Source organism: Cyanistes caeruleus, chromosome 4, assembly GCF_971803275.1.
Source record: "Cyanistes caeruleus chromosome 4, bCyaCae1.hap1.1, whole genome shotgun sequence".
In the NCBI taxonomy this organism is placed as follows: domain Eukaryota; kingdom Metazoa; phylum Chordata; class Aves; order Passeriformes; family Paridae; genus Cyanistes; species Cyanistes caeruleus.
In genome coordinates, this window is record NC_141704.1 from 82,101,625 (window position 1) to 82,121,184 (window position 19,560).

Here is a 19,560-nt window from a genome sequence, read left to right on the forward strand (position 1 = left end):
TTCACCCCCAAAACCCCTCACTCCCAATCCCCTCAGTCCCAAAACTCCCATCCTGAAACTCCCACCCCCAAAACTCTCACCCCCAAAACTCTCAGCTTAAAAAATCCCCAACCCCAAAACCCACAGCCCCAAATCCCCCCCGACAAAAATCCCCCAACCCCCACAGCAACCCCCCCACCTGAACCTCGTGGATATTTAATACACTAAGCTTTATTTTTTAGCAGTGAAATCCTCTCTGCAGTAGGGAACAGGTTGGATGTCTCTCCCAGCTCTTCTGCAAGCCTTGGGAATGGGAAGAAAGGGGCAGAAATATCTTAAAATAAAAGGGACTGACAGACCCCTACAATGCAGTTCAGTCTAGAGGCACCAAAACCAGCAACCAAAACAACCCATCTAACTTGCAAGTGGCTGCACCATTAAAAGGCCATAAATCCATGTTAGCAAACACCCTAAGCAAAAATCACAGCAAATCAATCACATTTTCCTTCTGCCAGGAGGGACACTCTTGGTGGATGGGTGAGAAGCACCCGAGACAAGGCTCCTGTGTCCATCATTAATTTCAGAAAGTCTTTGTGTCTCTCTCGATTTTTCATGGACAGCCAGGAAAGGTGAGGGTTGGATGCCTCTGGTTTCTACACGTTTGAGAAAGCCACACTTCAGAGGAGCTGTACCTGGCTTCCTTGTTTGAAGATTTGAAGCCCAGCTCTTCAGGGAGCCAAATATTTTCAGCAATGTCTCCAAGGCCAGCATGAATTTTGCCGGAGCAGGATGAGCTGCAGACACTTGTGAGAAATTAAAAGTGATCCTGGCAAATCGAGGAAACCACAAAAAATAAACGGTGGGTAATTCAGTGAAGGCGAAAGCACTTGAGGAGGAATAACCACCTGTACAAATGTATATCTCTGAGCTGCCAGAGCTTTAATAGCTCTGCAAATAGGGCTCTGGGCGTTAAAGTGGGTCAAAAACAAATTAAGGTTGGTGTTCATGGCAATGGAAGCGTAAAAACAAACAATTACGCTGTGTAATTGATGCCTAAAGTCATACTTGTTAAACCTGCCCTGCCGAGGGACTCGGGAGAGCCTAAGCGCAGTCAGAAAGCAAACAAACATTATTTCATCTCCGAGATTTCAGCTAAAAAATAGCAACCAGAGTTTCAGAGATCCTTATTTATCTGTAGGAAAAAGGGTTTGCACAGAACGAGGCTGAGCATACAGCTCTGGAGCAGCTCCGCTCCTGCTGATTTTCTGAAGGGCTGAGATAAACCCGCTGTGACTGCAGGGGCTCAGAGCCCTTCTCCTTCCCAAACCTCTCCTGGCCGGTGAATTTGCACACCTCAGCCGCGGCCAGCGCCAGCCCCGTCCCGCTGCTGCTCTCCGGCTCTCCGCAACCCCGCCTCACCCCGAAGCGGGGGCAGCACCTTCCCTGGGAACACCATTCCCCGGAGCCCCGCTGTGGGGGCCGGCAGGGCGCTGACCGCCCTCCGTGTGCCCGGGGCCGCAGGGGCTGATGGGAGCTGTAGGCCGGGAGGGCCGCAGGGGCTGATGGGAGCTGTAGGCCGGGAGAACGCCGTGCCCGGGGCCGCAGGGGCTGATGGGAGCTGTAGTCCGGGAGGGCGGTGTGCCCGAGGTGGCGGGGCGGATGGCGCTGCGCGGCTCGCTGCGGGCCTGCCGGGCGCTGCTGCGCTCCCCGGGCCCGCCCGCCCGCGGGCTCTGCAGCCGGGTGCGTTCTCGGAGGGGCGCGGGGCGGGCGCGGGGCGGGCGGGCAGGCAGGCTCGCTCCCGGCTGACCGTGCCCTCCGCTCGCCTTGCAGCCGCCGGCTTTCGGCTTCCTGTTCGATGTGGACGGCGTGCTGGTGAGGGGCAGCCAGCCCGTGCCCGCCGCCCGCCGCGCCTTCCAGAGGCTGGTGGACAGCAGCGGGCGGCTGAGGGTGCCCGTCGTGTTCCTGACCAACGCCGGGAACTGCCTGCCGGCGGCCAAGGCCCGAGAGGTGTCCCGGGCCGTGGGGCTGCAGGTAATGGTGACGGGGCAGCGGCGGCGGGAGGGAGCCCGAGCGATCCCCGGGCCGGGAGGAGGCGCCGCCAGGGCCCGGCTCGGCCTCGGAGAGGGACGGCTCCCATGCCGGGAGAAGGGGGTGAAATCCTCCTCCTGCGGGTCCCAGCCGGCCTGTCCTCCGTCCCGCAGGTGTCTCCGGAGCAGGTGATCCTGTCGCACAGCCCCCTGCAGCTCTTCAGGCAGTTCCACCAGCGGTGCATGCTGGTGGCCGGGCAGGGACCCATGGAGGAGAACGCCTACAAGTATCCTTTGTGCCTCACGGTGCTCTGTGAGTCCTGAACGGGGTGCTTCAGCTGCGGCATCCCGGCCACAGGCACCTGCCCCTGCCCCTGGCACTCACCCAGCTTCTGAAGCACAAGGAGAAACACAAAGGTCATTGGGCACACCTTATGGGCCAGCGTCCTTATGGACAGGGGGTGTTGATCTCGCTGCCTGGCTCCCCTGATCAGTGTTTGCCTTCTCACGCCTCTCCTGTGCTTGCTGTTCTCTTGGTGGGATGTGACCGTGAGCACTCTGTCAGCTTTACTTTATCTCACTTTAAAGTTGTGCTCCTCCCATGCTTTCATGGCAGAGCTCGTTTGAGATCACTCCCAGCTGTCCCACGGATAAGGTTTTCCCCAGAATCTGACAATAATTGAAGGAAAACTCAAATACACAGTCTTTAAGCAGTCTCTGGTCTAGTGGAAGGTGTCCCTGTATGGCTGAAATCCATGAGGTTATACATTATTACACTTCTCTGTTACTAGGACTTGCCAGCCTTAATCCTATAGAGTCTTCTGCATGGAACTTAAAATAAATATCCAAAAATGGGAAAAAATAAAAACCAAAAAAACCCCCAAACAAACCAGTCTCCACAACATTCCTTGATGGTCTGATCTAGCCTGGGGTTCAAGCACGTGGTGACCATAGAGGCCCTGAGGAAGGCATATCCCCTGTTAGACATGGTGGACCTGAGCCGGAGGCCGAAAGAACTGGTAATTTCCTGCAGCAGAAGGGCTGTTCTGGGGCAGAGCTGGTCCCAGCACCCAGCAGAGGGACAGGGCAGCTGGTGAGGTTCCTTAGCTAGAGCCTGGCACTGACACTGTCTTGTCAACTCTTGCCAGTGTTGGCTCCTGCAGGAAGGGCAGTGACTCTCCCCTCTCTCACGCCATCCTTCCTTTGCTGGTCCTTGCAGCGAGGGCTAGGATGGTTTGGTTGATATCTCCAGCTCTGAGACAGCAGTGCAAGATTTGTGAAATCCCATCTGGCATGGGGGAAGGGAAAAAAAAAAAAATATTCCTTCAGGATTTCGTGTGGCTTTGTCCTGCCTTACTGTGGAACTGCCTTGGCAGGTTCAAAGGAGGCATTTTTAGTTTTGTTTTGGAGATGGCATTAGGTTTTACATTACTAATCCAGCCTTTTTTTTTTTTTTCTGGCAGCCTCCTCCAACCACTGGCTTCCCCACTATAGAAGGTAAGCAGTGGCCTGTGTTTACACATGAGCAGCAGGCAGAGCTAAGAGCAAGGCAGACCAGCTGGGATGGGAGCTGGTGACGTGCTGTCAGCTCACTGCTATCCACAGGCAGCATATTCAGAGGGTACAGCCAGCAGTAAAACTCACTGCTGGAAAAATCTGGATAAAAAGCAGCTTTTCCCTGTGCTGTGTGCCAAATATCTGGGACCAGTGCAGCCTGGAGCCCTGGCTAGCCACGTTCCACTGGTAGCTGTACTCGCCAGGGCAGCCCAGCAGAGGAGGGGTTTTGTTAGCTGTGACTTTCCAAACAGCTCTCAAAAATCTTGCAGGGGTGATTCTTTTTGGTGAGCCAGTGAGGTGGGAGACAAGCCTGCAACTCATCACTGATGTGCTCCTGAGCAATGGGAACCCTGGGGCAGAGCTGCAGGATGTACCATACCCTCATCTGCCTATCCTTGCCTGCAACATGGACCTCCTGTGGATGGCTGAAGCCAAGATGCCCAGGTGAAAAAAGCACGTGTGGGATTTGGTTTAGCCTATTTCCTACTCCTCTGCTGCAGATGATCTTTTCCTGCCGTGTTTTCTTAGCATTTGAGTGTTTGAAGAGCTTGATTGTACAATGTAGCAGCAGAGGCACTAAAGCTGCATGAGAAATAAAGGCTAAAACTTGGGGAGAAGCAAAAGCCAGACCACTGCCTGTGGAGGTGTGTGTGGACACACCTTTCTTGTGGTGTTTTTCCAAAGCATTTTTTGCTTTGCATTTTCAAAACAGGCAATAAAAAAGAAAAACAAACCAAGGAGTGCTTGCTGCTTCAGTGCTGTTCCTGGGGATGCTGATGACCTCCTTTCTGGTGCAGGTTTGGCCATGGCACTTTCCTTCTCTGCTTGGAGAGCATCTACAAGAAGGTGACAGGCAGGGAGCTGAAGTATGAGGCCTTGATTGGCAAACCCAGCCCAGTCACCTACCGCTATGCCCAGTACTTGATCCAACAGCAGGCAGAGAAGCAGGGCTGGAAGGCTCCCATCCGACACCTCTATGCAGTTGGGTAAGAGATTTTTTTCCTGCTGCTTTCCTTAGTGAGTTGCATACTGACTGCTCTTTTGTTTTTTGTTTGTTTGGGTTTTTTATTGTTTGGTTTGGGTTGTTTTTTTTCTTACTTGCTTATTTTTCTTTTCTCTGTGGATATTTGTAAAGTTGATACCAAAATTCTGATGCTGCCTCTGGAGCCTCACATCCTGGAGCAGAGGCTTGCTAGCTTTTTGTGTCCTACACAGCAAAGCTGTGGACTGTAGGATGCAGAGTGCACATAAAGACAAAATTAAGAGTCCCAGATGTGGTACTGTGAGCTCAGTCTGGCCAAACACTTTGGGAATGTAGGGAATATAATCCAGTAGTGGCTGAAGCTGCTGTGGCTGCTTGGGGTGTGCTGTCTCCTCTTTGAAATGTGCACATGGCCTGAGCAGGACTCACTGGTGGGTGGACTCACTGGCCCACTCCAGCTGCTCCTCTTGATGTTGGCAACCATCCCACACCCCTTCCTCCTTCATTGCCTTGTGAATCTCAGTCCCCCAGAGCCAGAGAGAGCCCATGCATCATGGACTTGTTTCTCATTTCTGTTTCACACTGTGACCTTACCCAGGGATAACCCCATGTCTGACATCTATGGGGCAAACCTCTACAACAGCTACCTCAAGTCAGCTCAGCAGAGCCAGGCCCAGGCTGGGCTGAAGAGGAACCCACAGGCAGCCAGTCCTGAGGTTTCCCTGGAGCTGAGGAATGACTGCAGCAGTTCAGTGGAGAGCTGTGAGTCGATTCTGGTCTGCACTGGGGTCTACAACCGCGGCAGCGGCGTTCCCAAGGAAACAGAGGCACGCTCAGAGGAGGCAGTGTTCCATGGACATCGGGACTTCTGCTTCAACCCCAGCCTGCTGGAGGCATCTTACATAGTGGAGGATGTGGATGATGCTGTGCAACTTGCTTTTCAGAAAGAAAACTGGAGCTAGGGGTTAAGAAGGGTGTGCCTGAAGATCTGCTGTCAGGGGTTTCATGTACTGGAAAGGGAAGAGGGGAAGAATGGGGAGGGACCTGGGGTGATTTTCTTATCTAGCTAATGTGAAAGAAAACTCCCTGTTGCAGCACTAAAAGCCCCTAAATTTTATTGGTACTCATCTGCCATCCTGGCAGACTTTCAGCTGTGACTGTGCATTGCTGCCAGCCCTAATTGAGCTGTAATGGAAACAGGGTATAAGGAGCAGGCTTGTCCCAGCAATCCCAGTTTTGTTCAGCTCTCACAGCTCATTCTTTTCCACACTTTGTGTGCAAGGATCAGGGGAGCCCACTCTTCTCTTTGTGAGGTGTTTGAGGGTGAAGCTCTTCCCCACACGAGGAGCCACCATCAGCCATTTGTACAATGTGCTGTTTGTCCAGGCTGGGACTGGAGCACACCAGAAGCTGGGGCTGTGGTGGCACCATGCCAAGGGGAGGCTTTAGGTCTTAACATCCTCCTCATGAAGAATAAGTGCCTACAGACTTTAACAAATTCTCTTTGCCTGGGGATTTGCCACTGCATCACTGTCAGTGTGAAACAAAGTTCTGTTTTGCAGTCATCTGGCAGCTGTGGAGAGGCAGGGCCCCTCAGAGGAAGCTGCAGTAGCCAGAGCAACTTGATGCAGGGCTGAGGTGAAAGTTATATTGTTCCCTCCCCCCTGTTTAGCATTCAGTGAACACCCCTGCCTTTTCACATCCCACCAGGGAGCCAGCAGCCTGCTCTCAGTAGCAGAGGAAACCTCCAGAGTTTGAATTGGCAGAGTTGTCTTTGCACAGAACTCGGTGCTGCAGCAAGAGGCTCCTTTGGCACCCACTCTGATCCCAACTGTTGCAAGGAACATCCACCTGCTCCAGCTGGCACAGCTTCCAAGAGGGGCCTTTCTTTGGAACAAGGGCCAAACAAAAAGAGCCACAGTCCACCTTTGCTCCTTCCTTGCATGCAAGGATTCAAAGACAAGCCCATCAAGCCAGGATGGTACCAGAGCCCCAGATCCCCAGGCCTGATCTTTTAGAATACAAATGTCTGTGTCTTCCAGTTCTTTTGTTCCTTTCATCCCTCATGTGGTTTGCAGCTCAGGGATACCCCATACAGTCTGACCTCTGGTCCCCCCTCTTTCTTTAACATGCAGGTAGAGTCCCCCTAACATGGATTAGCAGCTGGAACTTCCCTGTCCAGGAACATTTCCCTAACAACATGCACCTTCTGTTGCCTCTGTTCTCCTAGCTCAGGCTATCCAGAGAAAGATATTTGGATACTTGTGTCTCTACAGACATTCCAAAGAAGAGAAGCCAGGTTTGCATGAGAAACTGATGTGAAAGGTTTGGCTTAGCGAGGAGTGTCCTTACTCCAGAGGAGCATTGTGATTTTAGAAGCACAAATCAGCCTGTACATATGATGAAAAGCCTTGGAGCCAGCACAGCTGAGTTGGTTTCCCCAATTACAGTCAGCTCACACCACACTGAAATATCAGAAGTGGGTCTGCTCTGCCTCTTCTTCCCTCCTTCCTGCTTTACCAGGCAGCCCCACAGGCGGGGTGCAGACAAGATGTTCTGCACAGAAGTTTGAGTTCTTAATTCAAATCTCAGCATCCATGTGCACTGAAATTCTGCTCCAGCAGCTCTCCATCCTCTCAATACTGATTCATCTTCCCAGGAAGGTCCCTGCAGTGTAGGCTCTACCCTTGAGTTGTGCCAGGCTCTGTGTGTGAGGCAGACCAGGTGCTCTTTCAGTTACCCAGGCAAAAGAGCTCCTTCTGTTTCTCTGTCCTTTACTTCATGGATAGGAACAGAAAAATACCTCTTTGCACGTGTTTCACTGCTGTGAAATCCACAGAGGGAAGCAGTTTCTTCCTCTCTTATCGCTGCTTGGGGTTCTTCTCCTTTCTCTCCTTTCTCTCCTCAGGACAAGGATTCCTTGTCTGCTTCTAAAGTGGGAGTAACATAGATTTTAATCCTTTTCCTTTCACTGGAGAGAAGAGGAAATTACCATTTCATCTCTGTGCACAAGACAAGGGCTTGTCTCTAGTTCCCAGAAGAGCAGGCACAGGGAAGGACTTGGGATCTAACACAGGGATGGGTTTTTTAACTGGAGCCCAAACCCTTTTTATTCACAGCTCCAGTGTCCCTCAGCCTTGCTTTTCAGAGGTGCAGAAAGAGGAACACTCCCTTTGCTGGCTTGGGTGGTAACTTCCAAGGGATTCCTTGGAATGATCCTCATAGTCAGCTCTCAGGGAATTGGTTGCTGGCAGGAAAAACGAGCCACACAGGATTGCAGGAATGCTGAGGTCTGTCCATTTGCAGCCAGCCTTTGGCAGAGCTGTTTGTTAAAAGTGTGGTGCCAGTTACTCAGAGAAAAGGTGCTGCTGAACCACTGTGCCCTGAGGGCTGTGGCAGCTCTTCCAAGGAAGGAGGAGGTTTGCATTTGCACAGAGAGAAAGCCAGGCATCTCCATCCTTGGAATCCATCCTTGGAATCCATCCTTAGAGGAGGTGAGCTGACTGATGTGAATCTGCTTCACATGCCAAAAATCTGCTTTAGCTCTGGGTTTGGTTGTGGGTTTTTTTTTTTTTTTTTCCACCAGTGTTCTGTGAGTCTTAAAAATGCGTAGGAGGAACTTCAGTGGTAAGGAATTAAAAAAAAACCAACAAAACTGCTTTGCTTGCGAGTTGAAATTGAACAGAAGGGAGGAGAAGGAATCTAGAAATATCATCTTGTACCCTTTCCCTAATTCATACCAAGTAAGGTTGCATAAAAAACTCTGCTTTGTTGCTCTCTGCACTAATAAGCCAGATGGGCTGCCCTTGGTCAAAGACCTTTCCCCCTGTTCCCCTTCTCAGCTCCTTGAAAATGGTGCACTTTGTCCAAGTCCCTGCCTGGGAATTGCATGGACCTGCTGGAAAACTGGCTTCTCCAGCTGCTGTTCAACACTAGCTTGATTCTGAAAGGTTTCTATTAATGAAATTGCTTGGCAGGTCTCCTCTGTTCCATGAGTTGTGCTAGAGTGCTGTACAGACTTGTAGCTTATCTCCAGTTCATTTATGGACAACTGTTATTGCCAGAATTCAGTGAAATCCTTTTTCCTCAGAACTGTGGCTTCCTGGAATTAGCTTCCAGCCTGGCTGGAACAAAACTCCTCCTTTGTCTCATGTACTGCTCAGAAGTGGTGGCTCTGAAGCAGTGTTTCTGTCCTTTGGAGCAGTCAGACATCCTTCTGTGCAGGTGATGGGACAGGAGAGGGGATCCAATATCTCAATATTTACATGGTGTACTGCCCTGTACAACAGACAGGGCAAAGACCTGATCCTAACAACCCCATCTTCCAAAGATGAACAGGTTTTAGTCAGGCCAGAAGGGAGCTTGCAGCTGTGAGAGCAGCAGGAAGGAACCAAGGGCTAGACCTTGTTTTGGATCTGAAGCAAAGAGCTTTTATGGCATGCTCTAAGGTGGTGGCCAGAGAAGTCAATTCCTTTATTCCACAGGACACATGCAACTGCTAACCTGGCATTCAGGGCACCAGATAACACTGTTGTCCCCTTCCTTCCAATCCTAGTCCTGCCTCCCTCCAGTAAATGGTAAGGTTTCAGATTGTGTCATGTGCACTGTAGAAGAATGATTATATATCATTCAGAGAAATCACAAACTGTGATTGTTTTAGATTTCATATTAATTTCAATGCAGTTACAGAGTTGCTACTTTGATTAAGCACATATGTGTAATAATAAAAGATGTTTTATTTGAAGTAAATTTTAACTTCCTGTGTGTACATTTAATAGGTATCATCCTGCTCTCTTGCACATCTTTGCTCTAGAAGATTATTAGGGCAAATTCTGTTTGCTTTTCTTTTTTTCCTGTTCTTCAAGATATTACCAGATTTTCTTGAGGGGAAAGATACCCCTTCAGCAGTTAACTGGCAAACTTTCAGACTAGAACCAGAAGCTTCCCCTAAAAGCTTAAATTTAACAGAAAAATTAAAGATCCTGCTAGGTGAAACCATCATCTTTAATAATCTAGAAACATCCAGTTCACTTGCATTGTTCTTATATTTTATCAGAAAGTTTCCCATCTGCAAAGTTCACAGCTGACAGGAGGCACATTAGACAAGTGTGATGCAGAGTCCTGGGAACTTGATGTTGAAAGCAACAATCAGCAAAGCGCTTTTGAGGGAACTGGACAGGGATTCCTCATCCTCAGCAGAGAGAGGAGTTGAATTATATTCTACATCTTGGAGAAGTGACCTACAGCCCTGAACTGTGATAAATAATGATAAAAAAAAAGTGTTAATCAGCCTTTTATCCAGTGCTCTGGTAGTTGGAGCACTCACCCAGGATGGGGCTGATCAAGGTTTAGTTAAGCAGGGAGAGATCAAAACCTGAAGCTCCCAGGTTCATTCTTTTAATGACACACAGAAATCCTTACCCAGCCTGAGGTGCAGAGTTAAACACTGGCATTGTGAAACCCTCAAGAAGGACCAACTTGAACAAAGGGATTGAGAGCCCTGGAGGAGTTTGCTCCCAGGGGAATGCTGTGGGAAATGTCTGCCAGGGATTTCTTGGGAATTTGGAAATTCTTGGGAAAAAACATTCCCTGGGAAGTGCTTGGTCCCTGTGTGCTGGCTTTAGGGGCCTGCCCAAACCCTTCCAGTGCCAGGCCTTCCTAACCCCAATTATAAAAGCACAAATCTTTATGTTTTTTTTTACTGCTGCAGTCAATTTGATGAACACTCTGCACTTCCAGATCTTCATAGATCCAGTCTGCGACAGTTTAAAACCCCACACCAGCAAGGCAGCCACATGTTCTCTAGGAACCAAACCTCCATCAAGAAAACACTTAATTCACTATAATAAACATCCTTTTCAGTCATTTCAACTATGAAGAACTTCCACTTTCTCCTCAAGGTCAGATCAATACCTGCTCTATGCTAAGACTAACTACAAAACACCAAGAGCAAACCCCAAATCCACTCTCCAAACCCCTACCCTGCTACAAGCATAAAAAGAAAATATCTTGGCATTTCCTGCTGGTATTGAAAGCTCTTTGAACCGAAATGTAATTACAAGCAATAGACTGTTAACACTTGTATATCCTTTTGGAGAGGATCTGCATTCCCTCAACCATAACACAGGATCAGCAGTTTAGTTACAAAGGCTGCATTCTGAAGCTGAGGCATCGCTGAATTTTGGTGCTGGCCAGGTGAAACATTTTTTACACTTATCTGTAACTTCAGCCCTGACCATTTGAATGGGTTAGATAAGTGCAGAACAAAGTGTGTGTCAGAGAATCCCAGAAGCTTCCTTTCCCACACAAAAGGCATTTTAAGTATGGTTGGAGCAGATTATGCTCGAACTCCCTGAGATCAGCTTTGCCTCCTTCCCTCCCACTGCTGCCAGTTTCTGACAGCTTACTGCAGGGTATAATTAGGGATCTAGTTTCTGGTCTTTCTTTCAGGCATATATCTGCCTCTTTTATTTATTTAATTTTATTTTTTTTTTCATTCCCCCAAGAAATGGAGCCATTATTTTCCTTCCTCCCAAATTCAACCCTCAAGAAAGTTTTGCCTTCCCCCAGCAGGGGTATTTCTGAGGGCACACTTGTTTCCACTTGTAGTGTAAACTAAAAATAGTAGCATTTTAGTTGTAATTTAGTCATTTACTGGGACTAAAGATGTTACAGTATGACAAAAATGACACAGATGTCATTTAATATGACTCTATTGCACAAAACTCTGTTGTCTGCTGTTTGCCTTTAAATACATGTGTACACACACATCTCTGTGCATATACATCAATACATAAAAAAGCCAAAAACACATCTTGGGAGCTGCTGAAGAGTAGAAGCTATTTATAGTTTAGCTTTTCAATGTTTTAACAGGAATGGTTAAGCACGAACACATCCAAGGGCTGCACATTGCATTAAATAACTGGATCACATGGGAAGCATCAGCTTGTCATATCTCATCCTACAGTGTGCTACAAAAAGCTCTTCAGTGCTTTCTCGAGTAGAAATAATTTCTCCCCTCATTCCCATTTTAAAGCAGAGGCACAATATCTGCTTCCTTTCCTACAAACAAGCTCCTTGCTTATCCTCACCTCTCTGTTTGGGTTGTGTTTGCACTGCTGGAGCCCATGCTCAGCCCAAGGAAGCCCTTGAGCCTCCACCCTCCTTCCTGGTGTTCCCCCATCCCTTGTCATAGCTCCCCTTGCCATGCAACCACAGCTCCTCCCCGTTCCCACGTACTCACCTTGGATGCAGGAACCTTCACAGCCCCAGCAGGTATCCTGTGCTGTCAGGAGAACCATTTCCACCAGCCTCAGCCCAGCCTGAGGCCCCCTGAGCACCCAGCTGCCTCAATTCCCTGCTCCCACATCACCTGGCTGGCAGGAATTGGGCAGGGCCCAAGGCCCAGGGAGCCCCACCCAATTCCCTTTACCCCAGCAGGTGGGACACCAGCCAGCCACCCCAAAGCTTTGGGGAACGAGGCTTCTTTGTGAAATGATCAAAAGCAGAGATGTGAGTGCCTGTGGCGGGCTGCCAGGGCAGCTGAGTGAGCATGTCCAGCCTTTGGCACACAGGGAATGACATTGCTCAGGAAGCCCAGAGCGTGACAGCCAGTGAGGCAAAGCTGTCACTGTCTGCTGCCCAGGCAGGGCTGTTGCCCTGGCTGGCCCAGATGGATGCTTGGTTTTCACTCCTAATCCTCTTGTAGAAGTGCAAAACTCCCCTTGCAGCAGAATGGCAAGACCAAGACCAATTTATCTAATCCTGAGGGCTGACCACACGTGGATCATGCCAGTGACACAAGTATTGCCTTACCCTGAGAAGAGTCAGCTGAAGGTGCCCACCCACCCTGGATAAAAGCCAGGATCCAGAATATAAAATGTGGTTTTACCCTGTACCATGGGCCACACAGGCTCACACTGCCATGGAACCCAACCTTTCTGTGGAATCCAAAATAGGAGGCACAGCTGCTGTCATTGCCATCACTCTGAGCTGTCCTGAACCAGGAAACTCCCAACACCTGCCAAAGAATGAGAAAGAACAACATGGAGAGCAATCATCCTCTGTGGCCACGTGGACTCAGCCTACTGCTCCCCGTCAGAGACCTTCAGTGAAGGGTCTGTGGGGCTGAACAAAAGGCATAGTCTAAGCAATTGTTGGCCCATGGATTTTTCTTTGGCAGCAAAGTCAGTCAAAGAGAGAAAGCCTTGCCCAGCCGAGCCTGGGCTCTCATCCCTGACAATCCACACAACCCTAGAGGCTGGAGGGGGGTGTTCATCTCACCTGCTGCTGGGGACCATGGCAAGGTGACTGAGAGGAAGGCAGTGACACAGGTAGTGCTGATGCAAGGTAGAATCTTTGGTGAGTGTATCCCAGCACTGCAAACACAGTGTGAGTGTAGCAGAAAACAAACTGCAGACCAGCCAGGCAGGGAATGCAGCAGCATGGACTTGGGACAGCAACTTGTGCATGGGACCACAGGAACAGCTGCTTGCTGCTGTCCCTAAATGTGGTACCATTTCAGCCCTGTGCTGCCCAAATAACCATATTAAATCTTATCTTCTCTTTCCCCCTCTGTTCTGACCATGCTTTTAGAAAACTGATTTATGTGTGCCCCCTTGCTCCAGCCTCCACTGGCAGCAATGCTTTTGCTGTGACTCTTTCTCTTCCCCAGTTTTCCCTCTGGTGCTTTCCTTTGTTTTCCTCTGTTGCTGTGTGCCCAAAGAAATCTTTATGTCAATCCACCCCTTGTCCTCCCTTTCCCTTGCTCAGTTATCTCTTTGCTTCAAGTTTAAGCACAAATTCTCCTCGTACCCCCAACTGATTTTCTCCTTGTTGCCAAGAGCAGCCAGGGATATTGACTGGAGCAGGGCTCCTCAGTTAGATGAATTAGATGGTTGTCACTGCTGTCCTGGATGTCCTTTTCCAGTAGTGAGCAGCATTTTCTCAGTCCCATGAGCATCATGCTCAAAAGATGAAGCTGTTTTGGATCTTTATGGCAAAGTGTGGTTAATACAGCCATTTGTGGAGTTTATTTGATGTGCTTCACATCATTGTCAGGCAGCACACGGCTCATCAGTGGTGGGCACAGGTGCAAGTGAGGAACTGGTGATGCTGAGCACCAAACCACCTCGGAACATGATGTGCCAAGCCATTATTGCTGGTGATGAACAGATCCAGACAGCTGTTGAGCTCAATTCCAGGCCGTTAATGGTGGCTCAATAAAGATCCCGATTGTTGCTTTCAGTAGAACTCTAGAGCTATTCATACCAATTTAAAGGCTCTGTCCCATCATGGCAAGCTGGGCAGAGCCCTCTCAGCATGTGCATTGGCTCAGCTAAGAAAATTGGTGGGATAAAAGACACTTTGATCATCAACAAGCACACCAGACCAAATGGTGGGGCACATGAATGTCCGGCAGCACAGATGAGCCACAAATGAGTGTTTCGCTGTAGGCGCTGTGCCAGGCCACTGGTCTTTGTCTTGGCCAGCCTAGAGAGATCAGGGCAGACTGAGGCACCTCCGACGCTCCGGAGTGGGAGCCGGGGTTCTGTGCCACGTCCTCGGGCGACTCTCCCCATCGGCGGGGGTCCTGCGGGGCAGGAGGCAGGATGCTCCCCGAGCTGTGGAAGGGGAACATCCCCGGGGACAGGGCGGCGGCGCCTTCCTCCCCCTCCCCTTCTCGCCCCCCTCCTCCTCTCCCCCAGCCCCAGCCCCAGCCCCAGCCCACCCACCGCCGCCAGCCGCCCGCCCCGGCTCCGGCAGCTGCTGCGGCTGCTGCTGGGCGCCGCCCCCGGGCTCCCCCGCCGGCCGCCGCCGCTCGGGCTGTCGGCACCGCTGTCGCTGCGGGGCCCGGGCCCGGTGCGGCGGCGCGGGGGGCGGGCCGGGGGCGGGCCGGGGGCCGCGGCGCGGCCGTCGGGCCCGGCGCGCCGGCTCGGGGGCCGGGGAGGACCATGCACCGCGCTGCCTCCAACCAGCGCTCGGTCTCCTCCTCCTCGGGCTCCTTCCAGCCGCCGCCGCCGCCGCCGCCGCCGCCGCTGCCGCCGCACGCCGCCGACCGGCAGCCCCTCTTCCCGGGGGGCTCCAGCAGCGGCGGCAGCCGGCGGGGCTCGGGGTCCAGCTCGGGCTCGGAGCGGGCCCGCCGCCCTCGCAGCCCCCGCAGCAGCACCGAGGAAGAGGAGGAGGAAGAGGAGGAGGACAGCAGCAGCATCAGCAAGCCCCTGGTGCCGCCGCCCGCCACCCCGCTGCCCGCCGCCGCCTCGCCGCTCCCCAGCGGCAGCAGCAGCAGCAGCGGCGGCGGCGGCGGGGGGAGCCCGGGCCGCAGCATGACGGCGGCGGAGCTGTACGGGGCGGCGGCGGCGGGCGGCGGGGCGGGGGGCGGCGGGGCGGCGGCGGGGGCGCTGCTGGGGCCCGGCGGGGCGGGGGGAGGGCGGCGCTGGGGCTTCCAGGCGCTGTCCCTGGTGCTGCTGCTGGGGCAGGGCGCGCTGCTGGACCTCTACCTGATCGCCGTCACCGACCTGTACTGGTGCAGCTGGATCGCCACCGACCTGGTGCTGGCGACCGGCTGGGGCATCTTCTTCTGCCGCAACAGCCGGGCGCGCCGCCGGGAGCGGCCCCCGCCGCCCCCCGGGCCGCCGCCGCCGCACCCGCTGCTGCTGCACGGCCCCCCCGGCGGCCGCGGGGCCGGGGGCCGAGGGGCCGGGGTCCCCCCCCGCGGCGGCGACTTCGCCTACGCGCACCTCGCCTGGCTCATCTACTCCATCGCCTTCACTCCCAAGGCGGCGCTGATCCTGGGCACCTCCATCCTGGAGCTGATCGAGCTGCGCCTGCCGCTGGGCACCACCGGTTTCCGCATCACCCTGGCGCTGTCCGCGCCGCTGCTGTACTGCCTGCTGCGGGCCATCGGCACCGAGGGCTCCGGGCAGCTGCTCCTGCCGCCGCAGCCGCCGCCGCAGCACCGCGCCGCCGCCGCCTTCCTCGCCACCTGCCTCGACCTGCTCGACAGCTTCTCGCTGCTGGAGCTGGTGCTGCAGCCCGGCCGGCCGGCGCCGCTGCCCGCCCCGCTGCGCTACCTGCTCATCGCCGTCTATTTCCTCTGCCTGGCCTCGCCGGTGCTGTGGCTGTACGAGCTGAGCGCCGCCCGCCCGCCCGGCGCCGCCCGCCTGGCCCTGCACCTGCTGCTGCCCGCCGGGCTGCTGGACGCGCCGCTGCTGGCGCTGCGCTGCCTGCTGCTCCTGCGCTACCAGCAGCCGCTGTCCCTCTTCATGCTGAAGAACCTCTTCTTCCTGACCTGCCGCGGCCTGGAGGCGCTGGAGACCTGCTGCCTCCTCCGCCCCGCCGCCGCCGCCGCCCCGCCGCCCGCCAAGTACGGCCCGGCCGCCGCCGCCCCCGCCGCCGCCCCGCTGGCCCACGGGCTCTCCGACGTGGATGTGGGGCCCCACGGGTACGTGAACGCCTTGGCGGTCACCGCCCAGGGCTGAGCCCCGCTGGCCGCCCCCGGAGGGGCTCCCGCAGCCTCCGGGCCCGCTCCCCGCAGAGCGTGTGTCTCTGCGTTCCGCTCAGGTTCCCTCCGCCCAGGCCGAGCAGGGGAAGGGGACGCGGACAGACTCCCGCTCCCCTCCTCCCTTCCTCCTGGACACATCCAGCAGCGGAAGCTCCGCACAAACCCGACTACCTGCAGGAGCCCGCGGATGACGCTCGTCCCCAGAAAAGGCACCTGTCCTTCGTGACAAGGCTTCTTCTACTGCTCCTGCCTCTCCACTGTCTGGAGGGTCCCACCCTTCCCCTCCCTCCCAGGACATTGTGTTGCTTTGTAACCACAAAGGTTCAGCTTTTCCTTTTCGTCCTAAACAGGGACCAGCGCATTTTGTCCCCTCCTTTAAGAACTCCTGCTGACCACAATAACGAGATGCAAGAGGGGCCCGACCAGCAGATGTTGCCTCCAGGCGTGGGAAGGACAGAAGGGAGCACGCTTTGGTTTCCCTGGCTCTTGCAAAGCTGCTGCCTGCGTTTCCCAGGCCTCCGTGTCCCAGCCGAGGAACCTCTGGAGGCACGCTGGCCACTCGGTCACTTCAAGCCCACGAGCCACCTTCTCCTAGCCAAAATGTCTACCTCTGTGCTTCAACCTTTTGCATCTTACATTGACTTCACATGCTAAAGAAACCAATCCAGCATGGACATAAGCGGGGGCTTAGGCCCCGTTCCATAACCACCGAGACATTTATTTCTGGTGAGAACAGGGTTTACAGCAGCCTGCTGCTGGCATCCCCAGGTGCTGGGGCTCCCATTTCTCTGTGAATATGCATGTTTACGGGATCAGCGTTGGTTTTCTTTTACACGGAGCGTAGGGTCTTCCTTTACACAGCCAGAAAGGCTGGAAAATTTCCTCTGGCCCCCATTCCATGCCTGCTTGAGAGAGCAGAGATGGGGCTAAGCCTGCAAAGTGCCCCCTCTCCAAGAGCAGAGCAGAGCAGAGGACGCTGGCACAGCCTGGGCTGGGCTCCATGCGCAGTGAACCTCACTTTTCAGCACAGAAAGCCAAGTGCTGCAGGAGCCCTCGAGGCAGAGGGGCTCTCCAGCTTTGGTGAAAGCCCACGTTATCAATCAACATCCTGTCCTCTGTGTGCATGTGGTTTAGGGTAAGGTGGGGAAAAATTGTTAGCAACCTCTCAGAGGAGCAGAGTTTTCTTTGGTTTTAAGCTCCATCGGTGTTGGGTGGGGTTAAAGCCCAGCTGTTCTTCCTGGCTGCTGCTGCTCCTGTAACCGGCCCCACGGAAGCAGGAGCACACAGGCCACAGGACTTTGCCCCTCCCAGGCTTATGTTTTGTTATCTGGGCAAGGCTGCAATAATTGTGAAAAACAACAGTTTCCTGTCACAATTTTTTTTTTTTGTTGTTGTTGTTTTTCTTTTTTTTCCAAGCTGTCCTGATGGGAAGGGGAAATAAAGCACAGCCAACTAACTGCTACCCACAGCAGGACTGCAGGTGCAGCCCAGACTTCTTCCGCACACACATTCATCCTTTCCTTCAGGGCCTGGGCTTCAGAGCCTCTGTCCCACCTTCCTTTTCACAGAGTGGGATCAGCTGCCTGCTCCGGTGGACTGCTACAACAAAATGTTTACAGTCTGGTAACTTCCAGCTCCCAGAGGCAGAAGTGGGGCTGCCATGGGGCTCTTCTCCCCCAGCCAGATGGGTTTGGAGGGGCTGGAAAAGCCCCAAGAAAAGATGGGTCAATAGTGCTGTTCTGTTCAGAAGTGCAGCTAGGACGGGCGACTCGCTGCTCTCCTCGTGCCAAACGGAGAGTTGGCAAAGCAAGGCTTAACTTTCCCACCAGTGCTTTATTTTTAACCTGAGCCCTTACACGGGCAGTTGTGTGAATTTTGGCCAGTGGCCTTTCTCTTCAGTAACTTCTTCTTGTCTGGACAATCTTGGTGCTGTGAGTGACTGTGATTGTAAAACTTGGTACTGTGAACTTTTCCTATGTGATGTGAAATGTGTCGAGGGGATGCTAAGTTCCTGGCCAAAGGAGGTGTCATTACAGGTATATTATGCTTGTACAGATATTTGTTGTTTCCTTGCACCTTCCTTTTTCAGCGTTAACTAGGTAGTAGAAGCTCAGAAATAATTATTCAAGAGAGAAAAAGGTGATACCTGAACCTAGGACTACTCCATTCTTCAGTCAAACAGCTGAAATTAAAAAAAAAATAAATTCCCAACCAACCAACTTTGCCAAAAACAAGCTGAAGGGAAAAAAAAAAAAAGCTTTTCATCACCAAGTATGTTTAGCTGCTCCTATGGCCAAGTTCCCAATGGCACCAAAGTGCTAATCCCTACTACACTGAAGCGTGAGCATAGTTGAGACATCTAAAGAATCACAGCACAATTATTAACAAGTCTTACTTCAGTACCCCTTCATAGCCCGTAACCAAGTTGCTGTTTCAACAGTGAGTGCCTTTTTCCAGTTAGGATATTATTGAGAAAAATGGCATTTTTGAAATGGATCTGGCCATGGCATATTTAACCCATTGGCGGTGAACTCACAATTCAGATTTCTCCGTGGATGAAAAGTTTGCCTGGGACAGATGACCTTGCAAAATGACACTTGTGTTGCATAGAATTCCTTTGTAGAAAAAGTTGTTCTTTGTGGTGCCACGGTTTCTAGGTTGTTAGGAAATGTGCTGTTTGGAGAGTGTAAAGCTCTTGTAGTTGGCTACACAGAAACCCCCTTGCAACTAGAAGGGCAGCTCTGCTGCTCCTGCAATTACTTACTATGAAAAAAAAAGGAAAGATCTTCAATGTCTTGTTTATAAACCTTTTTGAATTCCCTCCCCTTTGGTAATTGAGCTCTTGCTTCCACTTAAAACCTTTCTGTTTGCAGAAGAGAGATGGTGGTACCGTGAAAGTGCAAACAAAACCTCTCCTGCTGCGCCTTGCACAACTCCCGTACATTGTGCCAACCTTAAATTACTGGTCCAGGTCAGTAACACTTTGCTGAACGAATTTGTGCCATACTAAGACACAGGTCCCTTGGGATTCTGTTACACAACTCAGTTATTTAGCATTTTATTGCTCTTTGTTTGCTATCCTGACAAAAGAGATGACAAGTCCCAGGAGGGGAAAAAGGATGTGAGAGATAAGGCCTGTGGCTGATGGACACTTGGCATCCCCCTGGCATTAATCAGAACTTGTATTTTTTAAAAAGCAAGATTGTTAAAATAAAATTAGAAACTTGTGAAACTGATTTTGTTCCTTTTTTTTTTTTTCCTCCTTTGATTCTTGCTGGGCTATTCAGTTTTGTATTGAAGAGGGAGCAACAGATGCGTTAAAAGTTACTTGTTTTCCTCATACTGGATTGCTAAAATTGTGTCTGGATTTTCCCCTCACACAAACTTTCTGTAAGTGAAAGCAAATCCTAAGAACTGTAACACCAAGGGAGTTATTTGAGAAGGGAATGACTAAGGCAAGGAAATTCAGATGACACTTCTGAGCTTCCTATTTAAGTGATTTATAGGAATTG

General features: G+C 52.2%; 2 protein-coding genes across 3 annotated transcripts; both read left to right on the plus strand.

The window, feature by feature from the left end:
* The first annotated feature begins 1,246 nt into the window (after positions 1–1,246).
* Positions 1,247–13,114, plus strand: HDHD5 (haloacid dehalogenase like hydrolase domain containing 5). Of its 2 annotated transcripts, none has more exons than XM_086886081.1 (8): positions 1,247–1,719; positions 1,810–2,010; positions 2,181–2,293; positions 2,932–3,025; positions 3,470–3,503; positions 3,833–4,007; positions 4,361–4,549; positions 5,144–9,294. In XM_086886081.1, the coding sequence occupies exons 1-8, from the start codon at positions 1,591–1,593 to the stop codon at positions 5,505–5,507; spliced, it is 1,299 nt and encodes a 432-aa protein (XP_086742207.1). In that variant the 5' UTR covers positions 1,247–1,590; the 3' UTR covers positions 5,508–9,294. The 2 variants fall into 2 exon arrangements, with proteins under 2 accessions (XP_086742207.1, XP_086742208.1); XM_086886082.1 differs by lacking the exon at positions 5,144–9,294 and adding an exon at positions 10,256–13,114 and having other exon boundaries at positions 1,581–1,719.
* Positions 13,115–14,451: 1,337 nt separating this feature from the next.
* TMEM121B (transmembrane protein 121B) lies at positions 14,452–19,284 on the plus strand. Its single transcript, XM_086886102.1, has one exon. It carries the CDS (start codon positions 14,499–14,501, stop codon positions 16,023–16,025), a length of 1,527 nt encoding a protein of 508 aa, XP_086742228.1. The 5' UTR covers positions 14,452–14,498; the 3' UTR covers positions 16,026–19,284.
* Positions 19,285–19,560: the final 276 nt, after the last annotated feature.